Source organism: Schistocerca piceifrons, chromosome 3 (assembly GCF_021461385.2).
Source record: "Schistocerca piceifrons isolate TAMUIC-IGC-003096 chromosome 3, iqSchPice1.1, whole genome shotgun sequence".
Lineage (NCBI taxonomy): Eukaryota > Metazoa > Arthropoda > Insecta > Orthoptera > Acrididae > Schistocerca > Schistocerca piceifrons.
This window is the reverse complement of record NC_060140.1, coordinates 136,663,020-136,684,629: the sequence shown is the minus strand read 5'-3', so window position 1 is coordinate 136,684,629 and position 21,610 is coordinate 136,663,020. Positions and strand designations below refer to the sequence as shown.

General features: G+C 43.7%; 1 protein-coding gene across 1 annotated transcript in view; it reads left to right on the top strand.

Moving 5' to 3' along the window:
- The first annotated feature begins 5,803 nt into the window (after positions 1-5,803).
- LOC124787786 (arylsulfatase B-like) overlaps positions 5,804-21,610 on the top strand; it is a 331,394-nt gene continuing 315,587 nt past the window's right edge. The window contains exon 1 of the mRNA XM_047254689.1: positions 5,804-5,920. Coding sequence (XP_047110645.1) covers positions 5,894-5,920 — 27 coding nt within the window. The 5' untranslated portion in view covers positions 5,804-5,893. The remainder of the gene's footprint in view (positions 5,921-21,610) is intronic.

The window sequence follows — 21,610 nt, the reverse complement described above, 5'->3', positions numbered from 1 at the left end:
CTGCGACCGTAGCAGCAGCGCGGCTCCGGACTGAAGCGCCTAGAACCGGCCGGCCACAACGGCCGGCGAACAATAGTTACTCTCAGATGAAGCTACTTATTCTTTGACTTGTGAACTGTATCATATTTGTGAAAATTCTTTTACTGTGTAATATGTCCTACATGATAAGTTCAGCGTAAAGACTGTCGAGTGAGGTGGCGCAGTGGTAAGCACACTGGCCTCGCATTCGGGAGGACGACGATTCAGACCCGCATGCGGCCGCCCAGATTTAGATTTTCCGTGATTTCCCTGAATCGTTTAAGGTGAATGCCGGGATGGCTCCTTCGAAAGGGTGCGGTCGACCTCCTCCTCCATCCTTCCCTAATCCGAGCTTGTTCTCTGTCTCTAACGACCTCGTTCTCGACGAGACGCTGAACACTAATCTTTTGCTCTTCCCGTAGTGAATACAACTCTCACACAATCATCAAAGTATTTAATCCATGATCCATACAAACTCTTGCATTTTAACGCTTGGAGACCCACTACAACGGTGTCAATTAACTGCAGTACGATAAAAAGACGTCGTGCCTTTACATATAGAACCTGTTAGGCTTTTAGTATGGCAGCATTTTATTATGATACACACGCACCATCCTTCTGTGATAGGCATGTCGCAAAAAGTCGCGAAATTACGAGGTGCGACAATAAAGTAGTGAGACTAATGTGGAAAAAAATGTTGTTTATTCAAGTATAGTGCTGTCTCCTTCAAACTACACTACCGGCCTTTAAACTTGCTACACCACGAAGATGACGTGCTACAGGCGCGAAATTTAACCGACAGGAAGAAGATGCTGTGATATGCAAATGATTTGCTTTTCAGAGCATTCACACAAGGTTGGCGCCGGTGGTGACACCTACAACGTGCTGATATGAGGAAACTTCCCAAACGATTTCTCACACACAAACAGCAGTTGACCAGCTTTGCCTGGTGAAACGTTGTTGTGATGCCCCGTGTAAGGAGGAGAAATGCGTACCATCACGTTTCCAACTTTGATAAAGGTCGGATTGTAGCCTATCGCGATTGCGGTTTATCGTATCGCGGCATTACTTATCGCGTTGGTCGAGATCCAATGACTGTTAGCAGAATATGGAATCGGTGGGTTCAGGAGGGTGATACGGAACGCCGTGCTGGATCCCAACGGCCTTGTATCACTAGCAGTCGAGATGACAGGCATCTTATCCGCATGGCTGTAACGGATCGTGCAGCCACGTCTCGATCCCTGAGTCAACAGATGGGAACGTTTGCAAGACAACAACCGTCTGCATGTTTGCAGCAGCACGGACTATCAGCTCGGAGACCATGGCTGCGGTTACCCTTAACGCTGCATACAGACAGGAGTGCCTGCGATGGTGTACTCAACGACGAACCTGGGTGCATGGATGGCAAAACGTCATTTTTTTCGGATGAATCCAGATTCTGTTTACGGCATCATGATGGTCGCATCCGTGTTTGGCAACATCGCGGTGAGCACTATGGGACTTAACATCTGAGGTCATCAGTCCCCTAGAACTTAGAACTACTTAAACCTAACTAACCTAAGGACATTACACACATCCATGCCCGAGGCAGGATTCGAACCTGCGATCATAGCGGTCGCGCAGTTCCAGACTGAAGCACCTAGAACTGCTTGGCCACACCGGCCGGCCGTGAACGCACATTGGAAGCGTGTATTCGTCATTGCCGTACTAGCGTAGCACTCGGCGTGATGGTATGGGGTGCCATTGGTTACACGTCTCTGTCACCTCTTGTTCGCATTGACGGCAGTTTGAACAGTGGACGTTACATTTCAGATGTGTTACGACCCGTTGCTCTACCCTGAAAAACCCTACATTTCAGCAGGATAATGAACTACCGCATGTTGCAGGTCCTGTACGGGCCTTTCTGGATACAGAGAATGTTCGACTGTTGTCCTGGCCAGCACATTCTCCAATTGAAAACGGTTGGTCAATGGTGGCCGAGCAACTGGCTCGTCACAATACGCCAGTCACTACTCTTGATGACCTGTGGTATCGTGTTGAAGCTTCATGGGCAGCTGTACCTGCAGACGCCATCCAAGCTCTGTTTGACCCAATGATCAGGAGTATCAAGGCCGTTGTTACGGTCAGAGGTGGTTGTTCTGGGTACTGGTTTCTCATGATCTATGCACCCAAATTGCGTGAAAATGTAATCACATGTCAGTTCTAGTATAATATATTTGTCCAATGAATACCCGTTTATCATCTGCATTTCTTCTTGGTGTAGCAGTTTTAATGGCCAGTAGTGTAGTTCCCTTCTGATTGCACACACTTTTTCCAGCGCCTCAGCCATTGATGGTAACATTTCTGGAACTCATCTTCTGTAATATCCTCCAAGACCCTCGTCACAGCTTTTTGGACATCATGTGTTGTTTGAAAATGGTGTCCCTTGAGCGCCGTTTTGACTCTTGGGAACAAAAAAAAGTCGCACGGAGCGATATCTGGTGAATAAGGTGGCTGTGGTAGTACTGAAATTTGCTTTGAGGTTAAAAATTGCTGTACTGACAGAGCAGTATGGGATGGCGCATTATCGTGATGCACAATCCAATTATCAGCAATGTTGGCACGGACACGAAGAACTCTTTTATGAAGTCTTTCTAAAATTTCTTTGTAGTAATATTGGTTATCTGTTTGTCCAGGAGGCACCCACTCTTTATGAACAATTCCCTTGGAATCAAAGAAGCACACAGGCATGCATTTCACTTATGACTTTGACATGCGAGCTTTTTTTTGGTCTGGGTGATCCCTTTGAGTACCATTGCGAACTTTGGCGTCTTGTCTCTGGATCGTACTGAAAAAAGCAACATTCATCACCAGTGATAACACAGCTCAACAATTCTGGGTTGATTTCTGTTTCCTCTAACAGATCGGCTTCCCCATTTTTCCGTGTTTCTCGCTGTTGTGGTGTGAGATTTTTGAAGACCATTTTTCCACAAACCTTTCTCATACCAAGACCTTCAGTTGTTATTAGACGAACCGTTTCTCGATTGATGTTCAGTCCTTATGCAATCATTTTCTTCGATCAGATCGTACGAGTTGACGCACCCTGACCAAGTTGACATCCGTCCGTGAGGTTGATGGTCGTGCACTACGGTCTTCATCTCCAACGTTCGTTCTGCCTACACTACACATTTTATGGTAACGAAAAACTTGAGCTCTTGACATAACCTCCTATCCAAAAGCCTTCTGACGCTTACTGTAAGTTGTCGCGTTTTTACCCAATTTAACGCAAAAAGTTGAGCAATATTATGCGGTTCCATTTCCGTGACGAGAGACACAAACATGTGTTAACTTGTAAAACAATAAACTGGTAGCCAAGATTGCAGGAATTCTTTTTATTCCATGATTACTGGTTTCGGAGAAACGAAGGCCACCACCATTGGATCTTAAGGACACATACAGGTTACAACATCAACGCGAACAATGGTGATATTAATAGTTGCCTATAACACACAGGCCTTACAAAATTGTCGTAAGTGTTAACTTATTACAGCACAACCCACGACTGAGCAGTTGCATCAATGTGCCGCTTGGACTAGAAGCAGCTTATAGACCAAGGTCAAAGATATTGTGCCTACGCAAGCCTACAGGGTTGCCACATCCTGCAAAGAAAATTAGTCTCGTTACTTTATTGTCGCACCTCGTATGTACTCCCTTTCCTGGCATATTTCGTAATTTGCCTTTCGGTCGCTTAAAATTTTTTCCCTTAAGTAGACGAGTGAATTTTGAGCAACATGAATTCTGTCAACTTCTTCCGTCGTCCCAGAATATGGGTTTTTCCTATATCGTGGAGTATGCTGGGCCTCAAGTGGCTCACACATCAATATCTCGAAGAGGTAACTCTTGTGATGGCGCATACGCATGGATAGTGAGTTTCGGCATTTACGTTTCTTTCTAAAGAACTGTTTAATGTCAGGTAACACTGTGGTATATACAAGGTGTTACAAAAAGGTACGGTCAAACTTTCAGGAAACATTCCTCACACACAAAGAAAGAAAATATGTTATGTGGACATTTGTCCGGAAACGCTTACTTTCCATGTTAGAGCTCATTTTATTACTTCTCTTCAAATCACATTAATCATGGAATGGAAACATACAGCAACAGAACGTACCAGCGTGACTTCAAACACTTTGTTACAGGAAATGTTCAAGACGTCCTCCGTTAGCGAGGATACATGCATCGACCCTCCGTCGCATGGAATCCCTGATGCGCTGATGCAGCCCTGGAGAATGGCGTATTGTATCACAGCCGTCCACAATACGAGCACGAAGAGTCTCTACATTTGGTACCGGGGTTACGTAGACAAGAGCTTTCAAATGGTCCCATAAATGAAAGTCAAGAGGGTTGAGGTCAGGAGAGCGTGGAGGCCATGGAATTGGTCCGCCTCTACCAATCCATCGTTCACCGAATCTGTTGTTGAGAAGCGTACGAACACTTCGACTGAAACATGCAGGAGCTCCATCGTGCATGAACCACATGTCGTGTCGTACTTGTAAAGGCACATCAAGACATCACCAACAATGCCTGCCCAAACGTTCACAGAAAATCTGTGTTGATGACGTGATTGCACAATTGCGTGCCGATTCTCGTCAGCCCACACATGTTGACTGTGAAAATTTACAATTTGATAACGTTGGAATGAAGCCTCATCCGTAAAGAGAACATTTGCACTGAAATGTGGATTGACACATTATTGGATGAACCATTCGCAGAAGTGTACCCGTGGAGGCCAATCAGCTGCTGATAGTGCCTGCACTCGCTGTACATGGTACGGAAACAACTAGTTCTCCCGTAGCACTCTCCATTCAGTGACGTGGTCAATGTTACCTTGTACAGCAGCAACTTCTCTGACACTGACATTAGGGATATCGTCAACTGCACGAAGAATTGCCTCGTCCTTTGCAGGTGTCCTCGTCATTCTAGGCCTTCCTCAGTCGCGAGTCATAGGCTGGAATGTTCCGTACTCCCTAAGACGCCAATCAATTACTTCGAACGTCTTCCTGTCGGGACGCCTTCGTTCTGGAAATCTGTCTCGATACAAACGTACCACGCCACGGCTATTGCCCCGTGCTAATCCATACATCAAATGGGCGTCTGCCAACTCCGCATTTGTAAACAATGCACTGACTGCAAAATCACGTTCATGATGAACACTAACCTGTTGATGCTACGTACTGATGTGCTTGATGCTAGTACTGTAGAGCAATGAGTCGCATGTCAACACAAGCACCGAAGTCAACATTACGTTCCTTCAATTGGGCCAACTGGCGGTGAATCGAGGAAGTACAGTACATACTGACGAAACTAAAATGTGCTCTAACATGGAAATTAAGTGTTTCCGCACACATGCCCACATAACATCTTTTCTTTATTTGTGTGTGAGGAATGTTTCCTGAAAGTTTTGCCGTATCTTTTTGTAACACCCTGTATAGCTAGTACTTCAATAAGGGGCAGTGGCTTGGGGGAGGGGGGGGGGGGGGGAGATATGTCGGATAACTGTGTGGTCGAAGAGCTCTGTGTTTTCGATGCAGAACTGGAGCTCTTCAGCCCCCTCTCGTATCTAGCTGTGCATACATACATTCGAGCGGCGCGGCGCGACCTCCTCCACGCGCCGCGTCTGCAGACGGCTTCCCCTCCCAACCCCCTACATTCTCCCCGCCCTGCCCCAGCCCCCTCCAGTGCCAGCGTCGCCCACGCGACGCTTTATTGAGTCGGCTCAGAGGCAAAGCGCCAGTTTGGCGCGTGACGGCCGTGCCACCAGCAAGCGCAGCGGCAGCAGTAGTTCCGTGCTGTGCCGTCAAAACCGGCGGCAGCGCCACAGCCGACCCGGCGCCGCATGACGCGTTCCCAGCCGTCGCCAACGGTGAGTGGGCCGCATGCACTTTCCTTGCATTTTGTCAAACTGGCCCGTCTTCTTCGCTCGTCTTCTCTCGGCAAACGAAACGCAAAAACTGTGGAGTTTAGACCAGTGGTTGCGAACTTAACAGTAATATGCAATTAGCAATAACTGCCGAATCCAAAACCGTCAACTAAGGTTAAGAGCATCTCCATAGGTTTAATGTTCAGTAACAATAAAAAAAACCGTAAAACGACGGTTAACCGCACTCGGGTCAACCAAAATTCGGTTTACCCGAGCCGACCGTTGTGGCCGAGCGGTCCTAGGATCTTGAGTCCGGAACCGCGCTGCTGCTACGGCCGCAGGTTCGAATCCTGCCTCGGGCATGGATGTGAGTGATGTCCTTAGGTTAGTTAGGATTAAGTAGTTCTAAGTCTAGGGGACTGATGATCTCCGATGTTAAGTCCCATAGTGCTCAGAGCCATTTGAACCATTTTTTTCGGTTTACCCGAAACTCCTCCGAAAATCCGAAATTAAGCTGTTTCTGTCCGTTGCGTCCGTATTTTTGTGATGTGTCGATTAAAAGCTAATTTATAAGCTGCTATCAATGTAACTGGAAAAGGAAGTTTATTGAAAACGGTCGCAGCTAATTACGGAGTTGACGTTACTACTGTTTCAGAATTGGTCTAGTGAATATCTAAATTTCCAGAGCAAACTGTAAAAAATCGTCATAGAAAAACACTGAAACCTTTCGACTTAGAAATAGTGGGCGAAGTTCACCTATCAGCTATAAAAAGGCTTGCCTTTGACGACCAATACTGGAAGAAAAAGCTTAAATGGTGGCTGAGTCGTTAAATAAGGGAGGAAAAGATTTTCCTTCACGTTCTGATGCGAAAACTGATACGGCATTCGGCAAATCAATGTATGTGGAGAAACGCTATCTGCAGACCCAGACGCAGTTGATGCTTTCAAAACAAAGCTTGAAGAGTACACCCAAAGCTATACAAAGGATCGCATTTATAACACCGATGAAGCGGGAGTTAATTTCAAGATGTTGCTAACAATATTCTTAGCATCTTCAAAAGGAATATCTGCCCCAGGACAGAAAATGATAAACGAACGGATAACTGTTCTTTTGGCATTAAACCCTTCTGGCACACACAGAATGCATTGGGAAGTCCAAGAAACCTCTAGCCTTGGAGGATGTTGCCCAAGTCACACCAAAAGTTTTTTATAGAGTCCAAAAAAGTTCCTGGACGTCTTGTCTTGTTTGGTGATCAGTTTGTAACGGAAGCTGAAAAATTTTTAATTGAGAAAGGTCTGCTTAAAAAGCCCCCTTATTAAGTGACAGAGCGCCTACGCATCCTTGCGAGCTGAAAGGTGGCGATAATGTTGTGCATTCCTTCCCCCAAATGTTACCATTCTAATTGAGGATATTCGTGGAAAACCTGGATAATCCTCTAATGTAAAAATAGATAAGTGTTGCCATCTGTTGCTGGGTACGAGAACTATCAAAACTGACATTAGTTCAAATGGCTCTGAGCACTATGGGACTTAACATCTTTGGTCATCAGTCCCCTAGAACGTAGAACTACTTAAACCTAACTAACCTAAGGACATCACAAACGTCCATGCCCAAGGCAGGATTCGAACCTGCGACCGTAGGGGTCGCGCGGTTCCACACTGAAGCGCCTAGAACCGCTCGGTCACCCCGGCCGGCAACTGACACTAGTCTTATCCTTAAATGTTCTGATGTGATATTTAGGGGTGAGACCAATGTCAATGTTGATAGTTCCCGTACCCAGCAACAGATGGCAACACTCATCTCTGAGGTTTTACATTTGAGAGTTAGCCCGTTTTTCTGCGCGTCTCTTCAATTGAAACACTGGATCAGGAGGTAACAGCGACATTTACAGGGCGCTACCGATAGCTGTTTTTGAGAACAATCCCTCAAGATAGTAACATGCAGAACAAAAACATGAACGATGCGCTGAAAGCGGCATAAATGAAACAAGTGATTTATTGGTGTGCGCAAGCCTGGAATAACATGAAAGCAGAAACTCTTTAAGGTGCTGGAGAAAACTGTATGACAAGTCAAGACATGGATACGTCCTAGGTGGAAGAATGGGTTGTCGCGGACGACTTGCAAGAAGCCACGGACAACTAAATAGTAGAAACACTGTTGCTGTCAAATGCTAACCCGATCAAAGAGCACAAAGTAGATAACGTGGGTGACGGAGTGACAGCTGACTAAGGTTTTCGAGCACTAAAGGCAAGCCTACATCAAGAATTTCTCTTTGAAAACATCCTGAGTGTGGCTTACAGTACGAGTGTTGTTATTGTTGTAGGTTGCCCTAATATTTGTTAACAATACAGATTTTTTAACAAAGCCGGCTGACGTATTTCTAATGAAACGATAGCGGGACGTCGCTGCTCAAAAACTTGTGGAGCGACACAAGAAACAAACAAAAATTGCTGTTTTTTTTAAAAGAAATTCGTGTGCTGAAAATTTAAATTTAACTTTAATGAAAAAATATAGGCGCAGTCCACAAAAAGATTTTCGAATTCGTTGGATCTTCAAAAATTTTCAAAGGTACGTACTGTCACTACAGTACAAAATAATGTAGTACATGTTAGATGTTCATGGGTTAAACGAAAAAATTGTTATCCGAAACGGCTTCCCCAACCCCTCCCCCCTCCAGCACTGTAGTTCGGTTAACCGGAGTTTTACTGTACTAACAGATACAGTAATATTTCAAGCTGAGATAAATTTTAATTGACAGTGGTTAATTCGGCCGTGAGCTGAGTAAAGTTGGCCGCTTACCTCAGGGGCTGAAGGGCAAATAGCAAAGCTACTGTGGCTTCGGAGGATATGACAAGGAGGAATGTTTTGTAGTTTGTCTTCCAGTACTGGCAACTCAAGGACGTACGCGAACGTACCAAGCAGCTGTTATGATACAAATTATACATGGAAGTAACGAGAAATCATGAATGCTCATTATAGAGACGATCATCTTCAAATGCGGCACATGTTTGTGGCAAATGAATGTTCAAATGTGTCTGAAATCTTATGTGGAGTTAGCTGATAAGTTCATAAGTCCCTGAGCTTACACACTACTTAACCTAAATTATCCTAAGGACAAACACGCACATCCATGCCCGAGGGAGGACTCGAACCTCCGCCGGGACCAGCCGCTCAGTCCATGACTGCAGATTTGTGGCAAGGAATATGGAACTAAATTAAGGTTGTTATAATACAACGCTATGAGCAGAAGAAAAAAAAGACACTCAAAACATTTAGTAAACATTTGTGAATGTGTCATGCTTCATAACAGACTTACTGTTATGAATCAGTTAAATTATACGCTCACACGGATAACGCCGCAACTCATGGTCAGGAAACTAAAGTGTCACAAGTGTGGGGTCGCTGGCAAGCAATATGAAACAGAGAACAGTAGACACGAGCTGATTCCAATGATGCCAACCTTTGACGATCAGTCCTTGGAGCCGGCGGCCAACTTATTGAGCCATTATTATAGCTAGTCTGTTGGGAATTCATAACATACTAACTTATCCGCGTTACGACTTAATAATAGGGTCAGTACATATGCGGCCAGAGATGCCATCCCAAGATGTCAGTATTGGCTCTTGAGGGAGAAGTTTGACGACCGCTGTTTTAGACCATAAAGAGTGTCTCTGTCGATCTGAACTTGAGGGGCAACTTCAAATGTCGCGTGACAGGTGGAATAAAACAGATCCCTGTCATTAAGCGCTGAGCGAACAAATTATCTCATTTGTGGCTGAAATCAAACTCAGATTTTCACATTTGAGCGAGCTTCAGTATTAGCATCACATCATTAAATCACCACCCACAATTCAGTGAAGAATCGAAGGCCCGTGTATAAAACGTCATATATGATATGAAATGATATAATTTTGCAGCTATGTTAACTAGTACATTTCGATACTGTCCGAAAACAGTGTTACGAATGGAGTTAGTAGCAAAGAAGTAATAACTTAAAACGTCATGCTTGATGCTGCAGTTTTACTGCATGAACAGCGAAAATGTAGTAAGCGAAAAAAGATTTCCTTTCATTATTTTATAGAGAACGTCAGCGGGCAAAAGTCAGAAAAAATTTGAAATTATATGCAAAGTTTCTCTCCAGACATATACACAGTTTCTGTTCGTAATTCTTGACTTACGGTTCTAAGCCTTTAACGTAAGTGTAATGAGTAAACTATGACAATATTCTAAATTTCTATATTCCCTCAGTAACTCCTACTGAAATCAAATTTTTGTTGCCCCCTAGAGACGTTAGTAGCCAACCTGTTAGTCGGACAGTTTACCGGCTTAGGCGTTTGGGAATACGCAGAAGGCGAACAAAAATACAGAAACGCCAAAATCACAATCCATTAACATGATTAATACAGTGCACGAAAACAGCTGGCGTTCAAAACAGCGTCCAGTCGTCTTGGAATGAGGCACCGTATGGTTTTCAAGGGAATCTTATGCTATCCTTGCGGCAAAATAGTGGCAAAATATAAGTTCAGGTAACGATCACGCAACCTTGTCTCCAAAGTAGACCGCAAAGGCTGCATTATATTGTGACCTGGTGACTGTGGCGACAAGTGCAGATGCGACAATTCATCGTCGTGCTCACAAAACCAGTCCTGGACGATGTAAGCAGTAAGAACAGAGGCCCTGCCGCCTTGGAACACAGCCAAACCATTAGAGAACAAACACTGTACCATGGTATGTATCTGATCAGCCAAAATGGTCACACAGCCCTTGGCATTAATGCGATCTCGCAGAGTAAGCATCGGGTCTGTAGAATACCACGATGTGGCTACCAAATCATCATCGAATCGCCGCTATGTTTCACTTTTAGGACTTAAACTCGTCCAGCAGTTGGAAACAGAGTCGAACAAGATTCAACTGACCGAATTGCATCCTTGCTTTGCTCCATAGTCCAGGCTTTGTGGCTTCGGCTCCGCGTTATCCTGTTAGGGCCGTTTGTATCACTGATGAGTGATTTTGAAATTCCAGTTCTCCCTGCAGTTACCTGCTTATGGAGACTCCTTCGTGTTTTTTGATCCTGACAGGGTTCACGTGTGCGATATGCAGTTCTGCAGTGACTTTTGCAGTTGTCTTATTTTTCGTCACAATCCTCGTCGATGACCCTCCATCACGATCACTCAGCAGCCACTTTCGTTCGCGTTGTGACTCAGCACATGATGTTTTTCCGCTTTCCCTGTATGCGATATAAATCTTCGACACGGTCCCTCTCGAAACACCAACACTTCGGCTCCCTTGATTAGAAAAGCGCTCAACAAACGAGAGTCAACAATTTGCTCACTCGAAATCGCTTAGCTCCGGCATACAACGAACACTGTTCTGACCACGGCTGACACTTTCAGCCGACCACTGGTCATCGGGGCAATACTATCACTGGAGACAATTCTACTCACTCAATAAGATTCCAGGCTGAAGGCGAGTCTGGAAACGCCACAGACAGCGGTGGTATATCAACCTGACTGTGGCCCACCATGCGGCCAGACAACCAGGACTGACCGCCTGGGGAGCCATTCCTTTTCATTGCAGAAGCCCTTTGGTTATAATTTGCGGCATCAGTACCGCGGTACGCCGATGATATTGTACGCCCCGTTTTGCTGCCCTTAATGGCAAGCTGCCCTGCGGTTACACTTCAGCAAGATAATGCCCGCCTGTACACGGCGAGAGTTTCTACTGCTTGTCTTCGCGCTTGCCAAACCCTACCTTGGCCAGTAAGGTCTCCGGATCTCTCAAGAGCTGAGAACGTTTGGAGCATTGTAGGCTGTGTCCTCCAACCAGCTCGAGATTTCGACGATTTAACGCGCCAATTGGTCATAATTTGGCACGATACCCCTCAGGAGGACATCCAACTCTGTCAATTAATGCCAGGCCAAATAACTCCTTGCATAAGAGCCAGAGGTGGACCAATACGTTACTGACGTCCTCAATATGTGTAAGCTCTTTCTCTTGAATAAATCACCCATTTTTTCTGAAATTGTAATCGTTTGTTTGTCTTTACATATACATCACATTTACCGATTTCCGTTCCATTCGGATAATTCTTAGTGGTGCGTAGGTCGATTTTTTTCTTTTTTTGTCTTAAAGTGTACAGCACGTCTGTGTGGTTACTATTGGTTACAGGATTTACTTGAAGCCAACAAGTCCATGGTGTTGTTGCTAAAGAGCGGCCTCTCCGCTTTGTTGTTACAGTTGTGCATCCAATACTTTCCGGAGGGAGAGTTCCCATCATTTTACTTTTTTGTGACTAATTATGTCAGTGAAGACAATTCTTGCATTTATTTTTTTTTTTCAGAATGTGATATTTATGCGGTATACACAGTTAAGTGAAACTGAAAACGCTTTTCCAACAGTTTGAAGAAGGGTAGTTATGTAGGTAGTCGGTGTTCCGTACAATAGCCAGTGTATTAACCATAATGACAAGGTAAATGCTATTGACCGTTATATCGACTGCTCTTAGTCCCAAAGACGACAGGTTCTTCAGTAGGATAAACAGAGGTGGTACTTCACCTCACCTGACGATGACCAGCTACAAGCGGTAGGTAAACATGTCACAGAGAGGAGCACAAAGGGGTGATGCAGACATTTTAGCACACGAAAGCAATAGATAAGAATTAATTTCACATACAGACACTGCAAACAGCCGTTACGTAGCCCTACCCACTTGTAAAATTTTGTAAATTTTAACCTTTGGATAGTTCAAAAGTTTTACACAATTTACTGCTTATTCTCGTACTTTTACGGTTTCCACTCTATTTCCTCATAAAATGGTTCCCTCAGTTTATTCAGGGTTCACGTTGACATGTATGTGACACAAAAAATAAACTGTAAATTGTAGGGGAAAACTACAAACATTAGCCTACTCACTACGCTTCCTACAGACAGTCCAACCATTATTATAGCAATACAGGATGTAGAAGTGAACTCCACCCTGAAAGGATTAGTCATTATGTGTTCAGGAGACTGTTACGAACCATTTCTGTCCTATGTGTAGCATGTGTCCGTAGGAAGTTAGTAATCTATTCCATCCCGATATTTCATGGACTGGTTGTACGTACATCAAGGACGCCACGTCGTGAAAGACCACCGCATTTTGGACGTAATTTCTGCTCACTTAGCAGTGATTGGTAGGTTTCTGTCCCGTTAGGGAATACCTTGGACTCATTTAAATGATAATCATCATCCTAAAGTTAGATTCAGAAATCGGTGACATTCGGTGATACGTGTGGTAGTATACTTCACTTCGCTGAGGTTCTAAGTGAAGACTATTTAACTTTGTCAGAGTGAAAGATGTGTACTAAACGGTCAAACTGTTTCCCACGGTATAGGTGTGTGTCGAAGAGTATTTCTAATATCACTATATTACCCTCTTTTCCTGTTCCATTCGCGAATAGTGATTGCGAAGTCTCCGCATGATCTTACAGATAACTTTACTGATTCTTTCACTTGTGTTCATAGTCAGCCGGTGTGGCCGTGCGGTTCTAGGCGCTTCAGTCTGGAACCGCGTGACCGCTCCGGTCGCAGGTTCGAATCCTGCCTCGGGCATGGATGTGCGTGAAGTCCTTAGGTTAGTTAGGTTTAAGTAGTTCTAAGTTCTAGGGGACTGATCACAGATGTTAAGTCCCAAAGTGCTCAGAGCCATTTGAACTTGTGTTCATTTCGCGTAATTTATGTGGGAGGAAGTAATATGCTGAGCAGCACTTCTTGTAACGTACGCTCTCGGAATTTCAAAGGTGTGCGTCAAGCACAACGGCTCTCTTGTAACTTCTGCCTTTGGATATTCCTTACTCCCCTGTTAATCCTACCTGCAGAGAGTCCCAGACTGCCGACTAATATTCAGAGTCGATTGTACGAGTGTTCTGAATGGCCCTTACTTGCCGGATGAATTACGTTTCCTAACGATTCTTCCAATTAGTCCACGCCTATAACCCACTTTACCTACAACTAGTTTTATTAACGGTATGCTTTAGGCTCTGTTGCCGAATGGTTGATTCCATTATGAGCATAATATTTCGACGAGCAACCCAGCCGTCTTCTGGTGGTCGTCGGAATAGTGTGCATGAAACGGAAACAACGATTCGGCAGAACACTTCCAAGCACACCATTAATTAAACAAGCCGCGAAAAGCAACTAGTTTTAAGTGGTCATTCCACTGTATGTCGCTCCAGGCAGTTGCTCCTAGCTGTTGTCACTCTTTCCAGAGATATATCGGCGTTTAATCGAATAGTAATGGGTCTTCCTGCCTATTTATGGGCAACGCGTCACATTTATTTATAATACATTAAGGCGGCTCAACTGCCATTCCACACTCCAAGCTTCCACACTCCGTAAGTCTTCCTGCATTACGCTACAGGTTTGTGGTGTTGCATCTGTCATATATAATACCACATCGACTGCGAACAGCCTTCGAACGATAAGTCCTCCTAGAAGAATTCAGAAGAAAAGTGAAAGAGAGGAGGTATAACTCACAGGAATGCATCCTTTTGAGCCAACAGCTAATAAAGTTGTAATCACTATGATTAATTGTTGAAAATACCATACTCATTATATCTGGAGTTGCTCTAATATTTTTAAAAGAAATTGTCTTGTCCCTCATTGACCCATACGGAGGATACAAAGCCACCTTCTTGCCGTCACTCTTAAATGTCCACAAGGCATTGCGCGTTACAGATGATCGCCGTTAATCTTGAAATATAGTTGATATAAGCAATATCTTTTATTTAACTCACTCATTAGACCAAAAATTTTGAGTCACACGTATTTCTGAAGTAATATCGCAATTCATTTCCGATATTCGGAGTACGTTAGAAAGAATTAAATGGAAGTTTTAAGGGTAAATCTTCCGTGCAGTATTCGTATACGGTGTTATTGTTTATGTTATCAAATAACATTATGCCTTATGACAGTGATGTAACATTCGTGGGTCATCTATCTCGCCTCTCCTGGATAAAAACGATGTTGAAATCCATTATCTAAAAAATTTTAAGCGTGCAGTTACCTGTTCTGCCTCGTCAATACGGAGTTCCCTCCATCAAGAATGGCGGTATTACATCATATTGCGAAATCGACTCGGGCATTGACCGGTTTCGTATGCGGGGCATTGACCGATTTCATATGCGGATGTTTCTTTCGCAACTCTCACAAGCAAAAATGAAGTAAGATTAGAGTTTAACGTCCGTCGACGACAAGATTATTAGAGACGGAGCATATGCTCAGTTTGGGGTAGTGTTGTAAAGAAAAACGGCCGTGGTCACTCAAGAGGATAAAAAACGAGGAAGGACGGGAAACCTTAGTCTGGATGTTCAGACGGGGATTTGAACTGGCATCCTTCTGACTACGATTCCATTCTCTTACCACTGCGATACTTAGATCTCTTTTATCACAAGCAGGGGAAAAGGAAAACTTAGCTTCGCGATCAAGTCTCTGAATCAGATTTCTGTTCGTCGCCATATCGATCATGAAGTGTCATTATATCAACAGTCTTGTGCAAACCGCAGATACTGTTTTTTCTATAGGACCATTTTAAAGTTGAACGATACATACAGGCTCTGTTCACATGACCTACTAACAGCTGATTCTGGACACACACAGATAAGGCAAAGTACACATGGAAAAGTGTTCGTCCCCGTAGCGTTTGAGTAAAGTTTCGGCACTGATACGTTAAATAAGTTCCAGCGTCCAAGTGAACTGTAATGACAACGCAGATCTCATAGCGCAGTAAGGTAAAACGCAACATATAGAACGTACACTATCTAGTCACAAGTATGCGGAGTCATCAGTCTTCTGACTGGTTTGATGCGGCCCACCACGAATTTATCTCTTGCACCAACCATTTCAGCTCAGTCTAGCACTTGCATCCTAGGTCCTCGATTACATTTTAGATGTATCCTAGTCTCTGTCTTTCCCTACAGCTCTTACCCTCTACAGCTTCCTCTAATATCATGGAAATTATTCCCTGATGTCTTAATACAAGCCCTATCAGGTAGTTCATTCTTCTTGTCAGTGCTTTCCATGTCTTTCTCTTTTCGCCGATTGTGCGGAGACCCTCCTTATTCCTTACCACATCAGTCCACCAAATTTTTAACATTGTAGCACCACATCTCAAACGCTCCACTTCTCTCACTCTTTTTTTTGTTTTTTTTTGTTCGTTTTCCAAAAAAGTTCAAATGTGTGTTAAATCTTATGGGTCCACGACTGCAGCGCCTTAGATCGCTCGGCTAATCCCGCGCGGCGTTCGTTTTCCCATAGGCCATGATTCACTATCAAACAATGATCTGCACCAAATGTACATTCTAAGAAATTCCTTCTTCAAATTAAGCCGCACACTTCATACCAGTAGACTTCTCTTGGCCAGTAATGAATGCCCTCTTTGCTTGTTCTAGTCTACTTCTTACCTCCCACTTGATTCGTCAGTCATGGGTTATTTTTCTCCAAAGATAGGAGAATTCCTTAACTTCGTCTACTTCGTGATCACCAATTTTGATGTTAAGCACCTCCGAATTCTCATTTTCGTCCTTCTTCGGTCTACTGTCAATCGATAGTCTATACCCAATAGACTGTTCGTTCCATTCAACATACTCTGGAATTTTTCTCCACCTTCACTAAGGGTAGCAATGTCACCAGATATAATGTTATCTGATAGCGCAAAGAAGAACACCAAATTCAGGGTGAAAGGGTATCAATGGTCTTCTTTCCCCCTGAATTTTAATTCCACCCTTGAATCTTTCTTTTATTTTCGTCATTCCTTGACCTATCTGTAGATCGAACTGTAGGGCGAAAGACTATCTGCCTCGTCTTACACCTTTTCAATCCGAACACTTCGTTCTTGGTATCCAATCATTTTTCCCTCTTGGTTCTTGTACATATACTATTTTACCCGCCTTTTCCTGTAGCTTACTACCATTTCGCTCAGAATTTCGAACATCCTGTACTATTTTGCATTGTCAAACGCTTTCTCCAGGCCGACAAATCCTATGAACGTGTCTTGATTTTTCTTCGATATTGGTTTCATTGTTGTTGTTTTTGAGGGTAGTGGTGGTGGTGTCTTCAGTCAAAAGACTGGTTTGATGCAGCTCTACATTCTACATTATCCTGTGCACGACATCTCTTGGTTTCCCTCTACGATTTTTACCCTCCACACTTTCCTCTACTACTTAATTGCTGATCCCTTCATGCTTCACTGGACTCGCATTCGGGAGCACGACGGTTCAATCCCGCGTCCGGCTATCCTGATTTAAGTTTACCGTGATTTCCCTAAATCACTCCAGGCAAATGCCGGGATGGTTCCTCTGAAGGGGTACGGCCGACTTCCTTCCCCATCCTTCCCTAATCCGATGAGACCGGTGACCTCGCTGTCTGGTCTCGTTCCCCAAACAACCCAAACAACCCAACCAACCTTGAAGCTTCATTATGTGTCCCACCAACCAATCCCTTCTTCTACTCACGTTGTGCCACAAATTCCTCTTATTCCCAGTTCTATTCAGTACCTCCTCATAGTTGCGTGATGTACCCATCTAATCTTCAGCATTCTTCTGCAGCACCGCATTTCAAAGATTCTATTCTCTTCTTCTCTAAATTGTTTATCGTCCATGTTTAACTTCCATACATGGCTACACTCCATACAAATACCTTCAGAAAAGACTTCCTGACACTGTATCTATACTCGATGTTAACAAATTTCTCTTTTTCAGAAACGCTTTCCTTGCCATTACCAGTCTACATTTTATATTCCCTCTACTTCAACCATCATCAGTCATTTCGATGCCCAAATAGCAAAACTCATCTATTACTTTAAGTGTCTCATTTCCTAATCCAATTTCCTTAGCATCACCTGATTTGACTCATTCCTTTATCCTCATTTTTCTTTTGTTGTTCTCATCTTTCATCCTTCTCTCAAGACACTGTGCATTCCGCTCAACTGCTTTTCCAAGTCCTTTGATGTCTCTGACAGAATTACGATGTCATCGGCAAACCTCAAAGTTTTTGTATCTTCTCCCTGGACTTTAATTCCTACTCCCAATTTTTCTTTTGTTTCCTTTACTGGTTACTCAATATATAGATTGAATAACATCGAGGATAGGCTACAACCGTGTCTCACTTTCTTCTCAACCATTTCTTCCCTTTTCTGCCCCTATACAGCACTCCCTGTATTTTACTCCTGCCACCTTAAGAATTTTGGTTCCATTGCCAAAGCCAAAGTCAGGACTGCCTCTCTGGTGACTTTACCTTGGCTAAAGACGAACTGATCGTCACTTAACAGATCCTCAGTTTTCTTCTCTATGCTTCTGCTCATTATTCTTGTCAGCAACTCGGATGCCTGAGCTGTCAAGCTGATTACGCGGCAGTTCTCGCACTTATCTGTTCTTTCTTTTTTCGGAATCGTATGGATGATCTTCCTTCGAAAGGCTGATTGTATGTCGCCTGTCTCATACACTCTACATGCCAAGTTAAATATGTCCGTTTACCACTTCCCTCAGCGAGTTTAGAAATTCCAGTGGAAATAAATCTACCGTTCTGCCTTATTTCATCTCAAGTCTTCCATAGTTCTGACAACTTGGGGTGATGCCAAACGTAAAATGAACATGTTACATAACAAAAAAAAAAATCCTTAATACTTGAAAATGACAGGAACTGTCGAAACCGGTTGTTTTAAATAAATAAATACGGATAGTTATGCGATCTTAGCTGTTGAATGTTTTTGGAAGTAAAACAAAACACTCCTTCGGTCTTCTCAAAATGAAAAAAATCAGTCTGATTCTAATACTTGATCCCCTGTCTTTTCCATATCAACTCCAATTTGTTCTTCCATCACGTCACATTGGCCCTCACACAGGCCATCAGTGTACTGTTTACACTTGTTCTCTCTCTCTCCTCTGTGTTTAACACTGGGATTCCCATTACACTCTTAATGTTGCGGCTCCTGCTTTTCATTTCACTGAAGGCTGTTCTGACTTTTCCTTGTGCTAGATCCGACGATCATTTCTTTTTTTCGATTGCTTTGCTCTTTTCCTCCAGCCATTCTTCCTTGCTTTCTCTGCAGTTCGTGTTTATTTCATTCCTGCCTGTCGACAGGTGATGTTTGAAGTGATCGCCGTCTCAAAAATCTACAGGTACCATTCTTTGAATGCTGGCTCATATTTTGACTGTACCAAAGGTGGGAATTTTCCTACACGTCGGTCAGGGGGCCTGAAGATGGCGTAATATATCGCCGAAACTGGTAGTCCAATAAAATAATAATTTGGAAATTTAGACGGCTGAAAGGTGTTCTGTCTTGCACTTCCTTCTTTCGTCGATCAATTGAAGTATTTCTTCTGTTACCCAAGATTTCATCGCAATTACCTGTTTTTAGTGTCCACTCCTCTTCAAATGAACTGCCTACCGTGTTATTTCTCAAGGCAGAGTCCTCATTTTAAGCGAAGTTCAAGCGCGTCTCCGTAGTATTTCATTATACCACTTCCTTCCAGAATGGTTGTTCCGGACGATTTTCTCAAATTTCAATTCACTCTTCATCATTACTAACTGTGATCTTAGTCTGTATATGCTACTAGGTCACCATACAATCCAGTATCTGCTTTCGGAATCTCCGTCGGACCATGATGTAATCCAGTTGCAATCTTCCAGAGTGACTACGTCTTTTCGGAGAATCCCTCCTCTTGAAATCCTTGAACGGAGTACTTGCTAGTATTAAATGAAATGCGTTACAGAACTCAGTTATTCTGACTCCCCTTTCATTCCTACTACGAACTCCGTATTCTGCCGTACCTCATTCTTCTACTACAACAGCATTTCAGTTCTCCACGCACATTAGATAATGTTCTTCATTTGCATTCCGAATTACCCGTCCAGTATCCTATTTTGTTTATGTATTCATCTTCTGAATGCGACATTTGCTTGTATACGTGAACTATTGTTGTCGTCGTTGGTTTGCTGTCGAACCTGATCAATAAACTGTTCCCTGTAAGTCAGTTTCTGCGCTACCTGACTATTCATAATGAATACTACTCCCAATTACCCTTTTATGCTGCTGTATTCATCTGACTAGAAATCCTTATCTTTCCACTTCACATCACTTACTTTTTATATCTAGAATGTGCCTTTGGTTTTTCATTGCAGATTTTCTAGCTACCCTACCATGTATTAGCCGGCACGGTAACTCAGCGTGTTCGGTCAGAGGAATAGCTGTCCTCTGTAATAAAAAAACTGAAGTAAAGGATCAACGACGAACTGAAGCAGTTGTCTTGCGACGTCCGCCCCGACCAGATACAACGAACAGCATGCATTGTCATGCTGATATAAACAACGACCATCTCCGAACTGTTCCTCTTCTATATGTAGTACGCAGTGGTGTAAAATGTGGTCAGATTCTTCCGCACTTAGAGTTTAGTTAAGCGCAATAAGTGGACCACACACTAACCTCGAGAAACCGCCAAACCGTAGCCACACTGCGCTTCAATGTTAGTACTGCACGTGATGGGGGCTAACGTTCTCCAACCATTCGCCAAACCCAAACCCTTTCATCGGATTGCCACAGGGTACAGCGTGGTTCATCACCCCCAAAACACTCGTTTCGAGCCATTTATGTCCAGTGGTGTTGCTATTTACGCCACCTCAAGTATCACTCAGCACTGACGACGGAAATGTGTAGCTTATGAGGAGTTGCTCGACCACTGTACCCCATTTTTAAAACTCTATACGCACAGTGATTTTACTGGCTGGACTGGTGGTAGCATTTACAAGTGATTCTTTCCACTGATTTCATAGGAGTTTTTACAACCAGCCCCAGAAATTCTCGACTGTCCGTCAGTACTCGAGGTCTGCCAGGTCATGGTTGTTCCTTCGTGTTTCCACTGCACAATTACTTTACCAATAGTCGACTTGGACTTCTTTAGAAGGGTTGAAATCCCCTGATGGGCTTGTTACTCATGTGACCTGAAATGACCAGTCCACGTTAGAATTCACTGAGCTCTTCTGATCGACCCATTTTTCCATTGCTGTTTTTCTGCTGACAACACCTTATTCCTCGCCTTCATTTACAATGGTCCACCTCTAATGACCTCGATGTCGACGGGACGTTAACGCCAATCTTCCTTCCTTTTATACTGGCGGGTCCGCCACTCGTGACATGTAATGGTAAATTCTGCGTTACATAGGGGTGTCTGAATACTTTTGATCACTGTACGAGGTGCATTCAAGTTCTAAGACCACCGATTTTTTTTCTCCAGACTGGAAAGAGATAGAAACATGCGCATTGTTTTAAAATGAGGCCGTGTTCATTGTCAATACGTCCCAGAGATGGCAGCACCGTACGGCAGATGGAATTTTACCGCCAGCGGCGAGAATGAGAACTGTTTTAAATACTTAAAATGGCGACGTTTTCCTTACTTGAACAGTGTGCAATCATTCGTTTTCTGAATTTGCGTGGTGTGAAACCAATTGAAATTCATCGACAGTTGAAGGAGACATGTGGTGATGGAGTTATGGATGTGTCGAAAGTGCGTTCGTGGGTACGACAGTTTAACAAAGGCAGAACATCGTGTGATAACAAACCGAAACAACCTCGGGCTCGCACAAGCCGGTCTGACGACATGATCGAGAAAGTGGAGAGAATTGTTTTGGGGGATCGCCGAATGACTGTCGAACAGATCGCC